Below are 20,662 nucleotides of genomic sequence, written 5' to 3' on the forward strand. Positions count from 1 at the left end.
TCTGCAGACCCAGGTAATGTCCTGGGTACCTGGGTTCAAATCCTGCCACGGCAAATGGTAGAATTTGAACTTAGTAAAATCTCGAACTAAGAGTCTAATGATGTCCTTTAGGGAAGGAAATCTACCATCCTTACCTGGTCTGGCCTACATGTGACTCGAAACACACAGCAAATGGTTGATTCTTCGCCACCCTCTGGGCAGTCAATGCTGGCTCAGCCAGTGTCGCCCACATCCTGTGAATGAATAACAAAAGGGAAAAGTTCCCTCCTATCTCTACCCAGAAGGGATATGCCCGAAATGTTGACTTCTCCACTGTCTGGCTTGCTGCGTTCTTCCAGCCTCCTGTGTAACTACCTTTACATCTCAGTTTAGTCCTGCATAAGTCTCCTCTGCTCCAAGGGAAACAAGCCCAGTCTGTCCAATCTCTCTTCATAACTGAAACCATCCAGCCCAGGCAACATCCTGGATGAGGAGCACAGCAGGCCAGACAGCATCTGAAGAGCAGGAGAGTCAATGTTTTGGGCATTAGCCTTTCACGCCCTCCCTGATGAAGGGCTCATGCCCGAAACGTCGATTCTCCTGCTTCTCGGATGCTGCCTGACCTGATGTGCTTTTCCAGTGCCACACTCTCGATTTTGATCTCCAGCATCTGCAGTCCTCACTTTCTCCCAACAGCATGCGGAGCAAAGGTCGAGGGATGATGGCGGGAGAAGAGTCTGGATGGGGGGAGAGGGGTATTGGTTGGTATGAATTGGTGTTCACTGAGTATTGGAGCTGTAAACGGGAATGGAAGTAAGTAAAGAGATATAGGTTAGCATTGAGGGTTCACGTGACATTGGAGCAAGATTGTGCTGTGTAAAGGTGTAAGGATCTGAAAGGGTTAATCATGAAAAGTACTTAATGCACTGCCCACTGTGACCATACCATATGTGTTCATGAGAAAAACTGCTTAGGACTTCAGGAGAGCAAGTCATGCCTGAACCTGATCAAACTCTCTGGAGCGCATTTCAGGTCAACGTAACCCGTAACTAGTCACTAACTTGTCATAAACACTTTCGTGTTGAGCACAAGAGCTGGTTTTAGGCTGTACTGCCCATTGATACATATGACATTGCCAAAGTTGGTGGTGCTGAAACCCATCCTCAGTATTAACTCTTTCAGACTCTTAAACCCTTGTACAACAGACTGCGAATGTGGATGGGGCATGGGGAGTGAGTGCAGCGGGAGGGAGTGTGGCAGGCGCATGGGAGTTGAGGGGTGCACTCTGTTCTTACACTTTAATCTTTTCATTTCACAGCTGTGACAAAGTGCCATCGTACTGAGGCGAGCCTTACCCACAGACTGCCTCCATGTCTACCTAACAGGCCCTGTGCCCGCTTACAGGAGTTCACCATCTCAATACCCAACATGGGGAGGTCCCAGGGCTCATGCTGAGATTAAATAGTGTTCTTGTGTCTGTTGATGAATCCACTATTTAAAAAAAATTCTCATTGACAAAAACTCATTTACTACCTTTAGCTTCCTCTAATCTCATTAAAAAAAACAGGCACTTCGTTTTTATTCTTGCAGAGGATGAGGGCATTGCTGTCTAGGCCAGCATTTATTACCCATCCCTAATTGCCCCAGAGGGCAGTTAAGAGTCAACCACATTGCTGTGGGTCTGGAGTCACATGTAGGCCAGACTAGGTAAGGATGGCATTTCCTTCCCTAAAGGACATTAGTGAACCAGATGGATTTTCCTAACAATCACTCATCATCATTAGACTCTTAATTCCAGATATTTATTGAATTCAAATTCCACCATCTGCCATGGCAGGATTTGAACCTGGGTTTACAGAATGTTATCTGGGTCTCTGGATTAATAATCCAGCAATCATACCACTAGGCCATTGCCTCTCCTGATTTGTATTCATCGTCTCATTTCAAAGACTTTATAAGCAACTTAATAAAGCTGTGAACTGACAGACATTTTACTGTGAAAATGAAAGGTTGTGAAATCACTGTAATCCGATAACACTAACCCTCAGGCTGATGTCAACAAATGGAACAAAACAGCAAGGACTACCTTTTAACACAGCAGACATTTTTTACATGACATGGTATTTATATTCCTTGACAACTTCCTGATAATCCAAGTGAGCTAATCCACTTTTTATACAATTTCCTGTCTACTTCCAACACACCCAACGGACATTGGACCTCTCATGAAGGACATTGAATTCCCACTCCACTCCAGCCTGGTGAAAATCCAATCAGATTGGAGGAAGCTCTCCATGAGAAGCTAAGAATTGTCTCAATGTATTTTTTTTGGTGTTTTTAAAAATTGTGAACTGAGAAAGAGCCGTTTTAAACTCAATGTGTTTGAAAGGGAGCTGCAGTTTTGAAAAACAAGTAAGATGATGTCTATAGCAAGTATATCGTAAACAACAGCTTGGACAGAGAGTAGATAATAAAATCCCTATAGTGTGGAAATAGGCTATTAGGCCCAACAAGTCCACACCGACCCTCCATAGAGTAACCCACCCAGACCTACATTTCCCAGTCTAATGCACCTCACTTACACATCCCTGGACATTATGGGTAATTTAGCATGGCCAATTCATCTAACCTGCACATCTTTGGACCATGGGAGGAAACTAGAGCACCCGAGGCTGGAATCAAATCTGGGACCCTGGTGCTGTGAGGCAGCAGTGCTGACCACTGAGCCACCCAATAGTAATTGAAGGTTGAACCACAGAAGTTAAGAAGACCAAGTAGTTAATTGGTCTGTGGGTTAGTAAGTAAAATAAGGTCACTATAGTCTTGCCAGGCCATAGTGCTGCTCTCTCATTCGAGAGAGAGATGACTAGTGGAGGTTTAACCTGAGGGTCACCACACCTCCAGGTGAGGGGAAAGATTGAGAAGGAGAGTCCTTCACAGTAACTTTTGGTTCAATTCTGGTCTATCTGAAGGATGTTGTGAAACTTGAAAGAGTTCAGAAAAGATCTATAAGGATGTTGCCAGGGTTGGAGGGTTTGAGCTATAGGGAGAGGCTGAATAGGCTGGGGCTGTTTTCCCTGGACCATCGGAGGCTGAGGGGTGACCTTATAGAGGCTTATAAAATCATGAGGGGCATGGATAGGGTGAAGAATCAAGGTCTTTTCCCAGGAGAACTAGAGTCCAAAACTGGAGGGCATAGGTTTAAGGTGAGAGGGAAAAGATTTAAAAGGGACCCAAGGGGCAGTTTTTTCACATAGAGGGTGGTGTATGTATGGAATGAGCTGCCAGAGGAAGTGGTGGAGGCTGGTATAATTACATCATTTGAAAGCCATCTGGATGGGTATATGTATAGGAAGAGTTTAAAGAGATATGGGTCACATGCTGGCATATGAGACTAGATTAATTTAGGATATCTGGTTAGCATGGGCGAGTTGGACTGAAGGGTCTGTTTCTATCCTGTACATCTCTATGACTCTATAACAGCAGCTGGCATGGGAATTGTTGACATCATTCTGTATCACAAATCAGCCATTCAGGCAACTGAGCTAACCAATCACCAACTAGCAACCAGTTATTGATGAGAGAGACCTGACAACAACTGTGTGATTGTTCTCAGGTGACTGAGCAGTTTGGAGCCTGGAACAAATTACAGAGAGAGGGAGAGAGAAAGAGAGAGTGAGAAGGACACAGATGTGTTCAGTTCTTCCCCAGCACGGGAGCAGTCTCTCTGTTCTCTGCAGTCAAAACCCACTGTAAAACTAAAGAACACCACTCAGAGAATTTTTATGAGTGAACTGGTCACCTTTTATGCCTTACCAACCTGTGACAGCATCTGGAGAAAGGTGACTGAAGTCTGTTGCTGGCCAGCAGATGAGTCATAAGGATCATCTCAACAACAGAACCTGGGAACAATGATTACTGAACATCCTTTCCAGTTCCTCCCCTCTGCCCATAACCTGTTTTACTCTCTGTTTGTCTGTGTAAGCGGACGTTTACAAGGGGATTACTAGTTATTATAGTAATTAGAAATGGGGAGGTGATGGGCTAGTGGTATAATCACTAGAATATTAATCCAGAAACTCAGCTAAAGAGGACCTGGGTTCAAATCCCACCTTGGCAGATGGTGGAATTTGAATTCAATTGAACAAAAAAGCATGAAACCATTGTTAGAAAAACCCATCTGGCTCACTAATGTCCTTCAGGCAAGGAAATCTATCATCCTCACCTTATCTGACCTACATCTGATTCCAGACCCACACCGAAGTGGCTGGTTCTCAACTACTTTCTGAAATGGCGTGGCAAGCCACTCAGTTGTATGAAATTCTTACAAGGGCTCAACAAAGTAATGAAACCGGACAGACCGCCTGGCATAGACCTAAGCACCTGAATACGTAGACTGCAGTGGTTCAAGAAGGCAACTCACCCCCACCTTCTGAAGGGCAACTAGGGACGGGCAATAAATGCTGACCCAGCCAGTGAAGCCCACACCCCATGAGTGAATGACAAAAAGGCACTTATAAGCCAACAGTTTGTAACTGTTTACCTGTAGAAGCTAAATTACTTGTCACCATTCTTGTTCAACTTTCTTTCAACCTGGGTCTAACAGTTGAGGAATGTTGAGTTAATGTAGAAATCTTTATCTTTTGTGACGTCTCTGTGAATGAGGGGGCATGACTTCCAGGGTGATACTGCACTGAGTCATAACAAATTGAGACATACAAGATAATCAGAGGGTTAGATAGAGTGGACAGTGAGAGCCTTTTTCCTCAGATGGTGATGGCTAGCATGAGGGGACATAGCTTTAAATTGAGGGGTGATAGATATAGGACAGATGTCAGAGGTAGTTTCTTTACTCAGAGAGTAGTAGGGAGGTGGAATGGCCTGCCTGCAACAGTTATAGGCTCACTAACTTTAAGGGCTTTTCATGGTCATTGGGTAAACATATTGATGAAAATGGAATTGTGTCGATTAGATGGGCTTCAGATTGGTTCCACAGGTCGGTGCAACATCGAGGGCTGAAGGACCTGTACTGCACTGTAACGTTCTATGTTCTATGTAAACCACCTTCATGAAACACTGGCTGGGTCAGCATATATTGCCCGTCCCTAGTTGTCCTCCAGAAAGTGGAGGTGAGCTGCCTTGTTGAACTGCTGCAGTCCACGTGTTTCAGTCGATGCCATGCAGTCTGTCCTATTTCATTACTTTGTTGAGCCCTTGTAAGAATTTTATCCAACTGAGTGGTTTGCCACGCCATTTCAAAGGATAGTTCTTTCCATGTAACAGGAATGTCCAAAGTTCAACTGGAATCCCAAACCCTTCCGCAACCACCGACAGAAATGGTGGGTGCTGGGCTCAGGGGCAGCACCTCTGGCTTCAGTCCCCCCAGCATTATTTTGGCTAGGCTGGGAAAACAGTGGGAATATTCCGGCACGATTGTCTAAACCAGAGCATCTCCAACATGCAAGAGAGGACTCAACAGCCATTAATGGAGAAATCTGCACACTGTATTACCAACACCAAAATGATCATTCAGTCTGAAAGAATGTCAACCCATGGCAATATCAACCAGTTGTGTTCAGTGCAGCACAGTCCCTCTGACCCACCCTGACACCCAAACCCCAATATCCAATACTGCGCCCTCACACACCTATCAATCAAATTGTATCTGATAATGCTCCTGCCAGGTTTAATTAGACCAAGCTGTTTTGGGACAGTTTGCTACATTTACCATAACAACACTCAAGAAGCTTGACACCATCCAGGGCAAAGCAGCATATCTGATTGGCATCACACCCAGAAACATCCACTCCCTCCACCACTGACGCTCAGTAGCAGCAGCGTGTTACTATCTACAAGATGCCCTGCAGAAATTCACTAAAGATCCTCCAACAGCACCTTCCAAACCCATCTAGAAGGACAAGGGCAGCAGATACATGGGAACACCACCACCTCTTACAATTGCTCCTCCGATCCACTCATCATCCTGGCTTGGAAATGTATCGCCGTTCCTTCAGGGTCAAGATCCTTCCCAACATTTATTGTGAGTGGCCCTACACCTGAAAGAACTACAACAGCTCAAGAAGGCAGCCCGTCACCAGGGCAATTAAGGCAATAAATGTTGGCTCAGCCAGTGACATAAAAACAAGGCAATAAAGGTGCTAAGTAAATGCATGTTGTTGCTATGGTGAGAGGGTAACTGGGCAGGGTGTGAAAATGGCTCCTGATGCTCTCTTGCCCCTTTTTCACAGCCAATAAGGTGAATAAACCCCGTTCGCCCCCCCCCAACCGTCTTGGTGAAGGTTGCCCCAGTATAGGCTAGGAACCAGAGCCGGGCACATTCACAGTTGTGTGGACTCCGACTGCATTGGGAAGCACCTGCACTGAGTGAGCTACTGTGGTAACTTTGCCAAATGGAGTTGTTGTTGTAATTCTGCCTCCTCTTGCATTTTAGGGCGGGACCATCGCAATCTCTGTCGCAAACGAGAGGCAGAAGCACATCGCTGGGGTGATTTTTATCGCGCCGCTGGTTATATTGAACCCTGAGTCAGCAACACCAGCAAGGGTAACAGAAAAATATGGAAGGAATCCCATCCTATCACCACCTCCCCCCTTCCCACCACTGTCCACCCCTCCCCCTCAAAACTCTTTACACCAACTTCTAACTGTTATGTTGTTGAATGGCAGAGCAGGCCTGTTGGGGCTGAATGGCCTACTTCAGCTCTTACATCTTACAGTCAATCCCCATTTCCAAGGAAAGTCTGGATTATTGGTGGGATTCAATCCAGGAGGATCCGGTCTCGAAGAGCATGTAGGAATCAGATGGAATGGGTGTGAATTCCTCTCTTTTCCCCCAGGGGTCAGTCCAGTCAATGGTAATTTAATTCAAGCTGCCAGCCAGGTGCCTGGGTGGCACGGTGGCTCAGTGGTTAGCACTGTTGCCTCACAGCACCAGGGTCCCAGGTTCAATTCCAGCCTTGGGTGACTGTCTGTGTGGAGTTTGCACGTTCCTCCGGGTGCTCTGGTTTCCTCCCACAGTCCAAAGATGTGCAGGTTAGGTGGATTGGCTGTGCTAAAATGCCCATAGTGTTTAGCGGTGTGTAGGTTAGGAGCATCACTCAGGGGTAAATGTAGGGGAATGGGTCTGGGTGGGTTACTCTTTGAAGGGTGGGTGTGGACTGGTTGGGCCATAGGGCCTATTTCCACACTGTAGGGATTCTAAGTGTCTGGGACCAAAGCAGAGCTCTCTGAGAGCAAGCTACTACAAAGGCCACTGCTTGGTTATTAAAGAGGCCCATCGGGAAAGCAAGGAATCAATTTTTCTTTTTACCTTAACCCCTGCCCGAAATCTCGATGAAGCCCAGATAAGGCTTTGTGTCCTTTTCAGTCCATTCAGAGACCATCCCAGGTCATCCCGGAGACTCAGTGGTTAACATTACTACCTCACAGCACCAGGGATCTGGGTTCTGGGTTCAATTCCAGCCTCAGGCACCTGTCTGTGTGGAGTTCACACACTCTCCCCGTGCCTGTGTGGGTCTCCTCTGGGTGATCTGTCTTCCTCCCACAATGTAAAGATGTGCAGGTCAGGTGAATTGGTGATGCTAAATTACCCATAGTGTTAGGTGCATTAGTTAGAGGGAAATGGGTTTGGGTGGGTTGCTGTGGACTTGATGGGCCAAATGGCCTGTTTCCACACTGTAGGGAATCCCCCCCAGCCTGGCCAAGGATGTCTGCACCTTGAAAATACAAATTGCAACTTTCAGACTGTCACCGTGTGATTTGAACTCTCGCTGTTTGAATTATGGATCTCCATTCTTGGATTCGCTAGCCTGTCCATTTGAATTATTTCATGTGGGAATTTAATGATTAATTAATTTGGTAAGTCTTACAAGCAGTGTTATGGGGAGGTGATGGCCTAGTGGTCCTATGCCGATTTTTGGGAAAAACCCAACTGGATCCCTAATGTCCTTCAGGGAAGGAAACTGCCATCCTTACCTGGTGTGGCCTACGTGTGACTCCAGACCCACAGCAATGTGGTTGACTCTTAACTGCCGTCTGGGCAATTTGGGATGGGCAATAAATGCTGGCCTAGCCAGTGACACCCACCTCCCATGAATGAATAAAAAAAAAGTGGCTCTCATGAGTGAGCAATAATGCCTTCCATCTGTTAGTTAGGGCCATGGCCTTCATTAATAATCACAAAGAGTCAAATAAATTAGAGCCAGGGTCATGTTTGAGGGAGAAATGTGGGTCAGCGTGCTGGGAGGAAATTCCTCTTCCTATTGGCATGAGAGATTGTAAACATCCAGAGAGTGGGCCTTGTCTTAGTCTTAGAGCTACCTGCCCTCACTCCTAACTCTCCACCCAGAGTTCGGAATTCAGACCTCTCTCTGCAATCGTGAGCTGCTGATGTCATTGCCTTGGCGACTTGCCCGGTTACAACATTAATTTCACCCAGTGCACCCCCGCCACCAACCCCAACTCCACAAATGGAATGAGGCCAGAGGTTTCCCCTCCCTGGAGGTGGCAAGAAACGGAACTCACCAGCAAGTAGTTCCTCCTTTTCTCACCGTCTCACCCATCAGGTTCTGGGCGAAAGGATCTGTGGACCACCAGTTGATGCCTTTCATTGGTCGATTATGGTTCATTTTGGGCCTGGACTTGCCACCCTTCCGATTTCCTAACTTCCCAGCAGGTGAGAAAGGTGGTTGTCATGGGAAACAAAGCTGAGCTGAGGTGGAGATGGGAGACTTCAGTTGCCCCAATCTGAGGTAATTAGAAACATACCTGGGAGATCCAGAGGGTGACATATCTGCTCTTATATCTGATACAACCCCCTGACCCCCGTTCCTGTAATGCTCAGCTCATAAAAAAAAGGAAAACCAAACTTATCTTTTCTGGATTCCCTGAGGAGGGAGGGGGAATGGGGGCCGGGGGTGTAGGGCTTGATCTGCCACCTTTAGGACTGAGAAGCTGCCAATCTCTGATTAGTCTCTCATCCCAGTGTCGAGGCCTGTGATAGGCTGAGAAACCCATCTCCCCACCATCTCTTAGAGAGCTGATTGGTGCGTGATGAACCGGGTCATCTCTCTAGTAGGGGTTGTGATTTCATCACCTTTACCCCCCCCAAACACACACACACTTTTAATACAAATGGGCAAAAGGGTTCTTTCCCTACCTCTGAGCCATGAAACCTAGGTCCTACCTGAACAGATAGTGTAAAAACAGGGAAAGTTGGTTCCTTTGGAGGGTGAAATCCAGCCCTTCGCGCCCTGAACTTTCTAACTTTAAATACGTGAAGCTGCAGCAATTGGATCAATGTGTCTGTGTGGACTTTGTCAATTGCCGTTGAAGCTTTGCCCTTTCCCCTTCTCTATAGAAAAGCAAGTCCACTTCTGTTAGCACTGAGGCCAAGTATAGATTGTCCCTCCCAACCCACATCCTTCAGCTTGGGATATTGCCCAACCAGAGAATTTGCCAAATACAGGACAGGTATATCACTGCACAAACACTGTAAACGCAAAGGCTTTACCTCCACCTCCTCTACAGCTGTAACACTACGTTCTGCATTTGGTTCTATTACTCCTGGTGTACTTATGTAATGGTTTGGAGGTGCCAGTGTTGGACTGGGGTGGACAAAGTTAAAAATCACACAACACCAGGTTATAGTCCAACAGGTTTTAGCGAGTTTTGAGGACGTCTGAAAATGAACCTTCCAGCTCCATGAGCAAACTTACATCCGGAATCCGACAGGTTTATTTGGAAGCTTTAGCTTTTGGAGCGCTGCTCCTTCATCAGGTGGTTGTGTGGATGAAGGAGCGGCGTTCCAAACACCAGTGCTTCCAAACAAACCTGTTGGACTATAACCTGGTGTTGTGTGATTTTTAACTTTGTACTTATGTAAGGTATGACTTGTTTTGTTAGTTTGCAAAAAAATACTTTTCACTGTATCTCGGTACATGTGACAATAATAAATCAAATCAAAATAAGAAAAAAATCAATCCCATGCTTAATGATGAACGAGTTCTAATTGAGCACCAAATACAGACGTTAGAGTGTCCAAACTAGATAAAAAGGCATATGGTTAAAGATCAATGCAGAGCCACTACAGGGATAAGCAGAAGTTCTGTAGGTACTGGACCCAGAGAGGGTTACTGGAGCGGGGAATTACAATCCATACTGAGAGACCTGAAAATCTAAAATAAAAACAGGCAGACAAGTCAAGGGCAGTTTCCAGTTCAGAGTGAGAGCAGGATGCTGGGTAATTCCAACATGTTCTCCTTTTCTTTCACCTTAAGTTAATTTGTCCTTGAAGGAAAATCAAAGGCCACTCAGGCTGACCTCTCATACACAATATAAATTCCTGTTTGGAACGGAATAAGACCCATGGTCTTTGCAGCTTTCCAATCTGCCCTGGTTTCTCACCACATCAGCCCGCGCCCCCCACCCCCCCCACCCCACCTGCCCCCACTCACCCTTACAACTGTAAAGGTGAGGGGTGACTTGGTTGAAACATAAAATACTGAATAGTCTTAACAATGCGGCCATGTTTCCTGTTGGTGGGTGAGTCCAGCTGAAGGGAGCGTTGTTTAAGAATTCGGAGGGTTCTGCAACTTTGCAACTCCATGCCTCAGGAGATGGTGATGATGGTGGGTTATTGAAGGCAAAGGTCAACAGGTCAAAGGCTGTCAGGGAATGATGGGAGCGTTGAATTTGAAACACAGACAGATCATCCATGATCTGAACAGTGGAGCAGACTAGAGAGGCTGAATGGTCCACTTTTGCTCCTACTTTATATCCCTTTATGTGACCTTACATCTCAAACAAGTATCTGCAATATAATGTGGAATTAATTGCCGCAGAGTGCAGTGGAGGCCGGGACGCTAAATGTCTTTAAGGCAGAGATTGATAAATTCTTGATGTCACAAGGAATTAAGGGCTACGGGGAGAATGCAGGTAAGTGGAGTTGAAATGCCCATCAGCCATGATTGAATGGTGGAGTGGACTCGATGGGCCGAATGGCATTACTTCCACTCCTATGTCTTATGGTCTTATGGTCTAACTTGTCCCTTCTCTGAGTTTGCTTTCCCTGAGACTCCTCAGTTCCCAAAAGCAAATTTGTTTCAGGAATTGGCTATGGAATCTTAGATCAATCCATGAGCTTTCATTCCAGTGGGTAGAGAATCCCATGGGTGTCAGTGGTGCTTATACAATAAATCCTCACCATGTGGTAAACTGAAGTGATGGCCACCACTGCTGTTGTGTTGCATGAGATACTGTGGGAGCAGAAAACTACTTGCCTTACAAGAAAAGGCTTTTATCTCAAAAAAAATGTAATTTATTGCCCTGTAACAATTAGGTAGAAGTTACCTTGGTATGTTAGAGGCTGCGGCTGAGACTGTGAGGTGACCAAGATAATAGATCTATCTTCTTTGAGCTCCTTTACCTAGCCAAGTCCTTATGGTGTAATCATCTTGGGTGGACTCATCAGCATTAACCCCTTTCAGGTGAGAAAGGATAGATTGGAGAAGTTGAGACTGACCTCTTTGGAGAGAAGAAGCTGAGAGGAGATTGGACAGAGGGTTTGAAGATCATGAGCGGGTTGGACAGAGTAGATAGGGAGAAACTGTTCTTACTCGTAAAAGGAACAAAAATGGAAGGGTGTAGATTTAAAGTGATCAGCAAAAGAAGCAAGGGTGTTGGAAGGAAGAACGTTTTCACCCAGCAAGTAATTAGAGAGAAGAAGGTTGAGAGGGGACTTAATAGAGACATATAAGATAATCAGAGGGTTAGATAGGGTGGACTGGGAAAGCCTTTTTCCAAAAATGGTAGTTTCTTTACTCAGAGAGGAGTAAGGGTATGGAATGCTTTGCCTGCAATGGTATTAGATTCGCCAACTTTAAGTACATTTAAGTCATCATTGGACAAGCATATGGATGTACATGGTATAGTGTAGGTTAGATGGGTTTCAGATTGGTATGACAGGTCGGTGCAACATGGAGGGCCGAAGGGCCTGTACTGCGCTGTAATATTCTATGTTCTATGTTCAAGTAGTTAGGGTCTGGGCCATAAGACCATAAGACTTAGGAGCAGATATTAGGCCATTTGGCCCATCGAAACTTCTCCGCCATACAATCATGGCTGGTATGTTTCTCAAATCTCTTCTCCTGCTTTCTCCCCATAACCCTTAATCCACCTGACGATCAAAAACATGTCTATTTCCATCTTAAATATACTCAATGATTGGCCTCCACAGCCTTCTGTGGCAGTGAATTCCATCGATTCCCCACTCTCGGGCTGAATAGATTTCTCTTCATCTCTGTTCTAAAGGGTCTTCCCTTTACTCTCAGGCTGTGCCATTAGGTCCAATCTCTCCTGCTAATGGAAGCATCTTCCCAAAGTCCACTCTACCCAGGCCTTTCAGTATTTTGTAAGTTTCAGTTAGATTCCCTCCTCATCCTTCTAAACTCCATCGAGTATAGACCCAGAGTCCTCAAATATTCCTCATATGTTAAGCCTTTCAATCCTGGGACCATTCTCGTGAACCTTCTCTGGACCCGCTCAAGAGCCAGTGCATCCTTCCTGAGGTATGGGGCCCAAAAGTGGAATACTCTGCCTGGAAATGTGGGGGAGGCAGTTTCAATTGAGACGTTCAAAAGGGGCTTTTATTGCTTAATTTGATAGAAAAGGTGTGTAGGTTATGGGGAGGTAATAGAACCAGTGCAGGAACAATGGGCCAACTGGACTGCTTCTGTGCCGTAGCAATTCCGTGATTCTGAAAATAGCCTTCACACCAGAGTATCGAATCTCTCATCGTAGTTGCTGCAATGTGCAGTCAGGTAAAAACAATGCTCTTCCAGCACCACTGATCCGCAATGTGCAGTAATCCCTCCTATAACTGGGTAAAGCTGTGGATCCAAACAAAGCTGTGGGTTGACTTGGGCTTGTTTTCTTGTCTCTGTTGCAGATGTTTTTTGCCAAAGTGCTGTATCACTTGACGCCGAATCTAACCTTGGGATACGTGGACCCTCGTTGGCTCTCAAGATCACAAAAAGAGGTGGGATTGCAGTGACTTATTTCTTTTCTCGCAGTTGAATGAAGAATTTAACGGATTTTATGTGAAGATTGTGGTGAGTTCACTAACTCTCCAGTCGCACAAAGCACTTGACCTTCTCATTCCCTTACTCCATCGGTCTATTAAGCAGAGGTGCAATTTCTTCCAAAATTAATGCTTTGGGTTGAAGTAACACTTTGATTGAGCAAAACCTGCCAAGTTACTTCTAAAGTGAATTTGGAAATAGCAGTAGGCCATTCAGCTTACGCCACCATTTATATTGGCTGTCACAAATGTTGAGAGGTGGTGTCCTGGCAGTGCGACTGAGTTAGTAACCCAGAAGGCTCAGGCTAATGCTAGAGACAGAATGATTCCTATCTCATAAGAGTCATAAATTGAAAGGTAGTCGTAGTGTTAGTGACCATGAAGCTATCACCATATTTCATAAAAACCCATTTAGGTTCACTAATGCGCTTTAGGAAGGGAAATCTTCCATCCTTATACAGCCTGGCCTACATGTTACTCCTGGCCCACAGCATTGTGGGTGACGCTTGACCAACCCCTGAAATGAACTAGGCGGAGGTAGGTACTGCAGATGCTGGAGATTAGAGTCAAGATTAGAGTGGTGCTGGAAAAGCACAGCAGGTCAGGCAGCATCTGAGGAGCATTGAAGCTCATTCCTGATGAAGGGCATTTGCGCAAAACGTCAATTTTTCTGCTCCTCGGATGCTACCTGACCTGCTGTGCTTTTCCAGCACCACTCTAATCTCAACCCCTGAAATGGCCCAGGAAGTTCAGGACACATAGGGCTGAGCAACAATTGATGGAGCTATTAGTAATGAAAGAGTCCTGACCTTTTTAATTTCAGTCTCCTTGTCTTGATTCCAAATTGTCTAACTTCACAAACTTAATCATCGTAATTGATTCTCTAGCTTAGGTACATTGGTATTCATTAGCAGGGAGACAGGACACCTTCTTGCGGATCATTTCAGAGAACATCTCTGGGACACCCGCACTCACCAACCCCACCGCCCCATGGCTGAACACTTCAACTTCCCCGCCCTAAGGACATGCAGGTCCTGGGCCTCCTCCACCGCCAAACTGTTACCACCCGATGCCTGGAGGAGGAATGCCTCATATTCCACCTTGGGACCCTGCAACCACACGGGATAAATGTGGATTTCAACAGCTTCTTCATTTCCCCTCCACACCACATTATCCCAGTCCCAAGCCTCCAACTCGGCATACCTCTCCGGACCCGTCCATCCCTCTGACCTATCACCTTCTCCCTCACCTTCATCCACCTATCACTTTCTGAGCTATCTTCCCCAAACCCCACCCCACTCCCATTTATCTCTCAGCCCCGACCCACAAGCCTCATTCCTGATGAAGGGCGTGAAACGTCGACTCTTCTGCTCCTTGGATGCTGCCTGACCTGCTGTGCTTTTCCAGCACCGCACTCTTGACAGCATATTTTCACAGTCTCGGCAAAGATTTTCCACCGTTATTCTGCTTGTCTTTTATCTTAAGTTGAATACTTCATTTTGTGGGCACTTCTGCTGGAGTTTTTGTCAAAACATTGTCCAGTTTAACAGAGAATTATTTTCAATTGCTTAAAATCTGCCCTAAAGAGACAGGCTATTCGGCTCAAATGGCCCCCATGTAATGAAAGGTATGTGGTTTATACACATCAATATCGTCTTCAGAGTTTGTATTTTAAAATAGTGCCATATACGGTAACTTTTCTAAAAATAGTTAAGTCAGACAGTTCTTCCAAAACAGTGACTAATCCAGTATGTGTTAGACAGCAGGGACGTTTGGGAGAGTTTATAGAAACATTCAGCATTGTGGTTTATGAATGATAGATTAAACATTGAAGGCTTATTTTGTTTCAGGACAATCAAGGCTTGACTTTAGTTTTGCAAACATGACCATAAGACTATAAAATATAGGAGCACATTTAAGCCATTCGGCCCATCAAGACTGTTCCGTCACTTGATCACGGCTGATATGTTTCTCAACCCCATTCACCTGACTTCTCCCCTTTACACCTGATCCCCTCACTAATCAGAAACCTATCTATCTCTGTCTTAAATACACTCAATGACTTGGCCTCCACAGCCCTCTGCAGCAATGAGTTCTATGGAATCACCCTACTCTGGCTGAGGAAATTCCTCCTTATCTCAATTCTAAAGGGCCACCCCTTCATTCTGAGACTGTACCCTCAGCTCCTAGTCTCTCCTACTGGTGGAAACATCTTCTCCACGTCCACTCTATCCAGACCTCTCAGTATTCTATAAGTTTCAATCAGATCCCCCCCTCATCCTTCTAAACTCTATCAAGTACAGACCCTGAGTCCTCAGCTATAGGAGTATCGTTGTAAACCTCCTCAGGGCTCTCTCCGTTGTCAGCACATCCTTCCTTAGAAATGGGGACCAAAACTGCTCCCAATATTCCAAATGCAATCTGACCACAGCCTTATACAGCCTCTGCGCTTGTATTCTAGTCCTCTTGAAATGAATATCAACATTGCTCTTCCTAAATGACAACTGAACCTGCACCTTAAGAGAATCACAAGCTAGGATTCCCGAGTGCCTTTGTGCTTCAGATTTCTGAAACCTTTCCCCATTTAGAAAATAGTCCTCTATTCTATACACAAAGTGTAGAACCTCACGCTTTCCCGCATAGTGTTCCATCTGCCACGTCTTTGCCCACTCTCCTAGCCTGTCCAAGTCCTTCTGCAGCCTCCCCACTTCCTCAACACTACCTGTCCCTCCACCTATCTTTGTGTCATTTGGAAACTTAGCAACAATGCTCTCAGTTTCTTTGTCCAGATCATTAATGTATAACATGAACAGTTGACCCAACATTGACCCCTGTGGAACTCCACTACTCATCGGATGCCTTCCTGAAAAAGACCCCTTTATCCCCACTCTCTGCCTTCTGCCAGTCAGCCAATCCTTTATCCATGCCAGCATCTTGCCCCTAACACCATGGCCTCTTATTTAGTAGCCTCCTGTGTGGCACCTTGTCAAAGGCCTTCTGGAAATCCAAACAGATCACCTCCACCGTCTTTCCTGTATCTAACTTGCTCATTACCTCCTCAAAGAAGTCTAACAGATTTGTCAGGCATGACCTCCCCTTGACAAAACCGTGCTGACTCAGCCCCATTTTACCTTGCACTTCCAACTACTCTGCAGTTTCATCCTTAATAATGGACTCTTAAAACCTCACCAAAGACCAAGGTCAGGCTAACTGGCCTATGGTTTCCTGTCTTCTGTATCCCTCCCTTAGTCATTTTCTAGTCCTCTGAGAACCTCCCTGACTCCAGAGATTCCTGAAAGATCACCATCAAAAACTCCAATAACTCCTCAGCTATCACTGTCTAAAGTCTTAGTGATGGCCACTAAACCCACCTCTGCTCCCTGACTCTTCAAGTTCCACAGCTGCTGGTGTTTTCCACTGTGAAGACTGATGCAAACTACCTATTCAGTTCCTCGGCCAGGTCTTTGTTCCCCATTCTACTTTTCCAGCCTCATTTTATGTCCAATGTCCACTCCTGCCCCTTTCCTACCTTCTTGATATCTAAAAACAATCTTGTAATCATCATTTATATTACCAGCTAGCTTACCCTCATATTTCATCTTCTGCCCCCTTATTGCTTTTTCACTTGTACTCTGCTAGGTTTTAAAGGCTTCCCATCCTCTGGCTTCTCATTCATCTTCATCACATTGTATGCTTCCTCTTTTGGTTTTATGCTGTCTCTGATTTCCCTTGTCAGCTGTGGTTGCCTCATCCCTCCATTACTACGTATCTTCTTCCTTGGAATGAGTTTCTGCTGTGTCTCCTGAATTACCCCCAGAAACTCCTGCTATTACTGCTCCACCATCTTCCTTGCTGGGCTCCCATTCCAATCAACTCCGGTGTGCCCCTTCCTTATGTCTTTGTAGTTCCCTTTACTTAATTTTAATACTGTTACATCTGGTTCCAGCTTCTCCCTCTCAAACTGCAGGGTGGATTCTATCCTATTATGGTCACTGCCTCCTAGCGATTCCTCCACCTTCAGCTCCCTAACAAGTCTGCTTCATGACATGTTACCAAATCCAGACTTGCCTCATGGGATCTATCACAAGCTGCTCCAAATGACTATCTTATAGACAGTTCACAAATTCATTTTCTTGGGATCCACTACATACCTGATTTTCCCCTTCCACCTCCATGTTGACTTCCCCATGATTATTATAATCGTGCCTTTCTGACATGACTTTGCTATCTCCTGATTTTTTTTCCCCACATCCTGACTACTGCTAGGCCGCCTGTACATAACTCCCATCAGGGTCTTGTTTCCTTTATGGCTCCTCAACTCTACGCACATGGATTCTTTGCCTTCTGACTCTATATCACTTCTTGCTCTCAATTTAATTTCATTTCTTACTAATAAGTCAGTCACACCCCCTCTGTCCATCTGCCTGTCCTTTCAATAGGATGTCTGCGTTTGGCTATGTCATTCTCAGCCCTGAGCCCCTTGCAACCACGCCTCTGTGATACTCACAACATCATAAACACCAGTTTCAATCTGTGTACAAGCTCATTTATCTTGTTTTGTATACTGTGTGTATTTAAGTATATTTTTAAAAGTATTTATGCCCTGTGTTGACTGCCCCCCGTCTCATTGTTGTTCCCTTATCTGAATTGCCTGAAGTTAAATTCCTGAGCCTTTCCATACTCTTTGTCATATTACTTGTTCTGGAAACTTTAAAAACATCTGATGAGCACCCTTCCTTTAACTTCTTCCATAATTTTTCCATACAACTGTACCCATCACTCCACTATTTAGTTTGAAGTCCTATCCACTGCCCTGGTTATGCAATTCGCTAGGAGTCTGGTCCCAGTGTGATTCAGCTGGAGCCTGTACCATTGGAACAGCTCCTTCCTTCCCCAGTACCAATGCCAATGTCCCGTGAATTCAACCACGTTTATCCCAAATCAATCTCTGAGCCACACATTTACTTCTTTAATCTTGTTGACCCTGTGCCAAAGAGCTTGTGGTGATAATCGGGAGATTATTACCTTTTTGGTTCTGCTTTCTCATTTAGGCCCGAGCTGCTCATATTCCCTCAGCAGAACCACTTTCCTGTTTCTGTCTATACTGTTGATACCTATGTGGACCATAACAACTGGATCTTTCCCCTCCCACTCCAAGTCCCAGATGAGGTATCCTGAACCCAGGCACCAGGCAGACAACACAGCTTTCGGCAGTCTCGATCCTGGACACAGAGACCAGTGTCTATTCCCTGACTCTACTATCCCCAGTTTAACTCCATTTCTCTTTACTCCCCCATTTTGAGTGGCTCCCTGTACCATGATGCTATGGTCTGTTTGCTCATCCTCCCCATAGCCCCTGTTCTCAACCCACAGGGAGCAAGAATCTCAAACCTGTTAGACCAGCTCAAGGGCTGAGGTTCATTCAGGATCTCTCTACCTGCTTCACTCAAAATCACACTCTCCTGTCCCTGACTACTGACTGAATTCAAGGTAGTTAATCTAAGCAATGTGACTGCCCCCTGAAACATAGCATCCAGGTAACTGTCCCCCCTCCCTGATGTTTAAAGCTCAGACACCAGCTCATCAATTCTGAGCCAGAGTTCCTCAAGCAACTGACACTTGCTACAGGTGGGGTCCCTGTGAACCACAAAGCAGTCCACCTACTCCCACATACTGCAGTTACAACACATCACCTGGCCTGGTATTTCTGTTTTAATTACTTAGTCCTTAATTTGACATTTTAAAAAAAAAATGTACTGGTCTTTTAGTTTGCCGCTTGTGAATATATCCCTCCTATTTAACTTCAGTCTGAAAAAAACCTATCATAGATATTCAAATTAGTAGCAAACACCAACCAATGAACTTAAGGTCTGCCTATGACATAATTCTTTTGTGCTGGGCCCTGATGCTGGGCTTTAATTTATTCTGTTAACAAAAACCTGACAAACTATAAGCCAAAGAAAAGCAAGGAAACAGGACCTTTTCCCCTCTGCATTGAATTTACATGTTGCCCCCAAATCTCCCCTGAACTATATCCTCACTGGGGCTGTGTCACACTCTGGAAGTGATTGTTCCTTCCTCACTGTGCAAAGCTTACTGATTATGATCTTAAAAGGTTTAGTTCAAAGGAGATCTGATGAAGACAAGAAGCAAAATTAGTTTCTTTCCTAGAAAGGGATATAGTACAGTTCAGGGAAAGCATGGTTCCGTCAGTAAAAATGTTTAGTTTATGCCACTTCCAGTTCAGAAGTGTTTGGTTAGAAGTCTGCAGGTTATTAGAAGCAAATTATTAGAAGCACCCGGCCCATATCCTTCCAAACCCTTCCTATTCATATACCCATCCAAATGCCTCTTAACTGTTGCAATTGTACCAGCTTCCATCACTTCCTCTGGCAGCTCATTCCATACATGGACCACCCTCTGCGTGAAAAAGTTGCCCCTCAGGTCTCTTTTATCTTTCCCCTCTCACCCTAAACTTATGCCCTCTAGTTCTAGACTCCCCCACCCCAGGGAAAAGACTTTGTCTATTTATCTTATCCATGCCCCTCATAATTTCGTAAACCTCTATAAGGTTTACTATAGTCTAACGTGGGCGGCACGGTGGCACAGTGGTTAGCACTGCTGCCTCACAGCGCCAGAGACCCGGGTTCAATTCCTGCCTCAGGCGACTCTCTGTGTGGAGTTTGCACTTTCTCCCTGTGTCTGCGTGTCCTCCGGGTGCTCCGGTTTCCTCCCACAGTCCAAATATGTGCAGGTCAGGTGAATTGGCCAAGTTGAATTGCCCGTAGTGTTAGATGAAGGGGTAAATGTAGGGGAATGGGTCTGGGTGGGTTGCGCTTTGGCGGGTCGGTGTGGACTTGTTGGGCCGAAGGGCCTGTTTCCACACTGTAAGTAAACTAATCTAAAAAAAAAGGTCACCCCTCAGTCTACGACGCTCCAGGGAAAACAGCACCAGCCTGTTCAGCCTCTCCCTATAGCTCAGATCCCCCAACCCTGGCAACATCCTTGTAAATCTTTTCTGACACTTTTCAAGTTTCACAACATCTTTCCGATAGGAAGGAGACCAGAGTTGCACGCAGTATTCCAACAGTGGCCTAACCAACGTCCTATTTCAGCTGCAACATGACCTCCCAACTCCTGTACTCAATACTCTGACTAATAAAGGAAAGCCTACCAAAGGCTCCTTCATTATCCTATCTACCTGAGACTCCACTTTCAAGGAGCTATGAACCTGCACTCCAAGGTCTCTTTGTTCAGCAACACTCCCTAGGACCTTACCATTAAGTATATAAGTCCTGCTAAGATTGGTTTTCCCAAAATGCAGCACCTCGCATTTATCTGAATTAAACTCCATCTGCCACCTCTCAGCCCATTGGCCCATCTGGTCCAGATCCTATTGTAATCTGAGGTAACCCTCTTCGCTGTCCACTACACCTCCAATTTTGGTGTCATCTGCAAACTTACTAACTGTACCTCTTAACTGCCTTCTGGGCAATAAATGCCCAATCTGTAATTTTTAAAAATGATCTACTTATTATGAAAATGTATTTTCAACCTGTAATTTGTTGTACTCCTCAATTTGGTGCA

General features: G+C 45.4%; 1 protein-coding gene across 1 annotated transcript in view; it reads left to right on the plus strand.

Annotated features, from left to right (window-relative positions):
- The window catches only part of LOC122558808 (monoglyceride lipase-like), a 53,342-nt gene that overhangs the window by 19,020 nt on the left and 13,660 nt on the right, over window positions 1-20,662 (plus strand). The window contains exons 3-4 of the mRNA XM_043707590.2: window positions 6,431-6,541; window positions 12,944-13,033. Of these exons, the coding sequence (XP_043563525.2) occupies window positions 6,431-6,541; window positions 12,944-13,033 (201 nt within the window). The remainder of the gene's footprint in view (window positions 1-6,430; window positions 6,542-12,943; window positions 13,034-20,662) is intronic.

This window comes from Chiloscyllium plagiosum, unplaced genomic scaffold (genome assembly GCF_037043375.1).
Source record: "Chiloscyllium plagiosum isolate Xiang-an unplaced genomic scaffold, Cpla_swu_hap1 HiC_scaffold_14, whole genome shotgun sequence".
Taxonomy (NCBI): Eukaryota; Metazoa; Chordata; class Chondrichthyes; order Orectolobiformes; family Hemiscylliidae; genus Chiloscyllium; species Chiloscyllium plagiosum.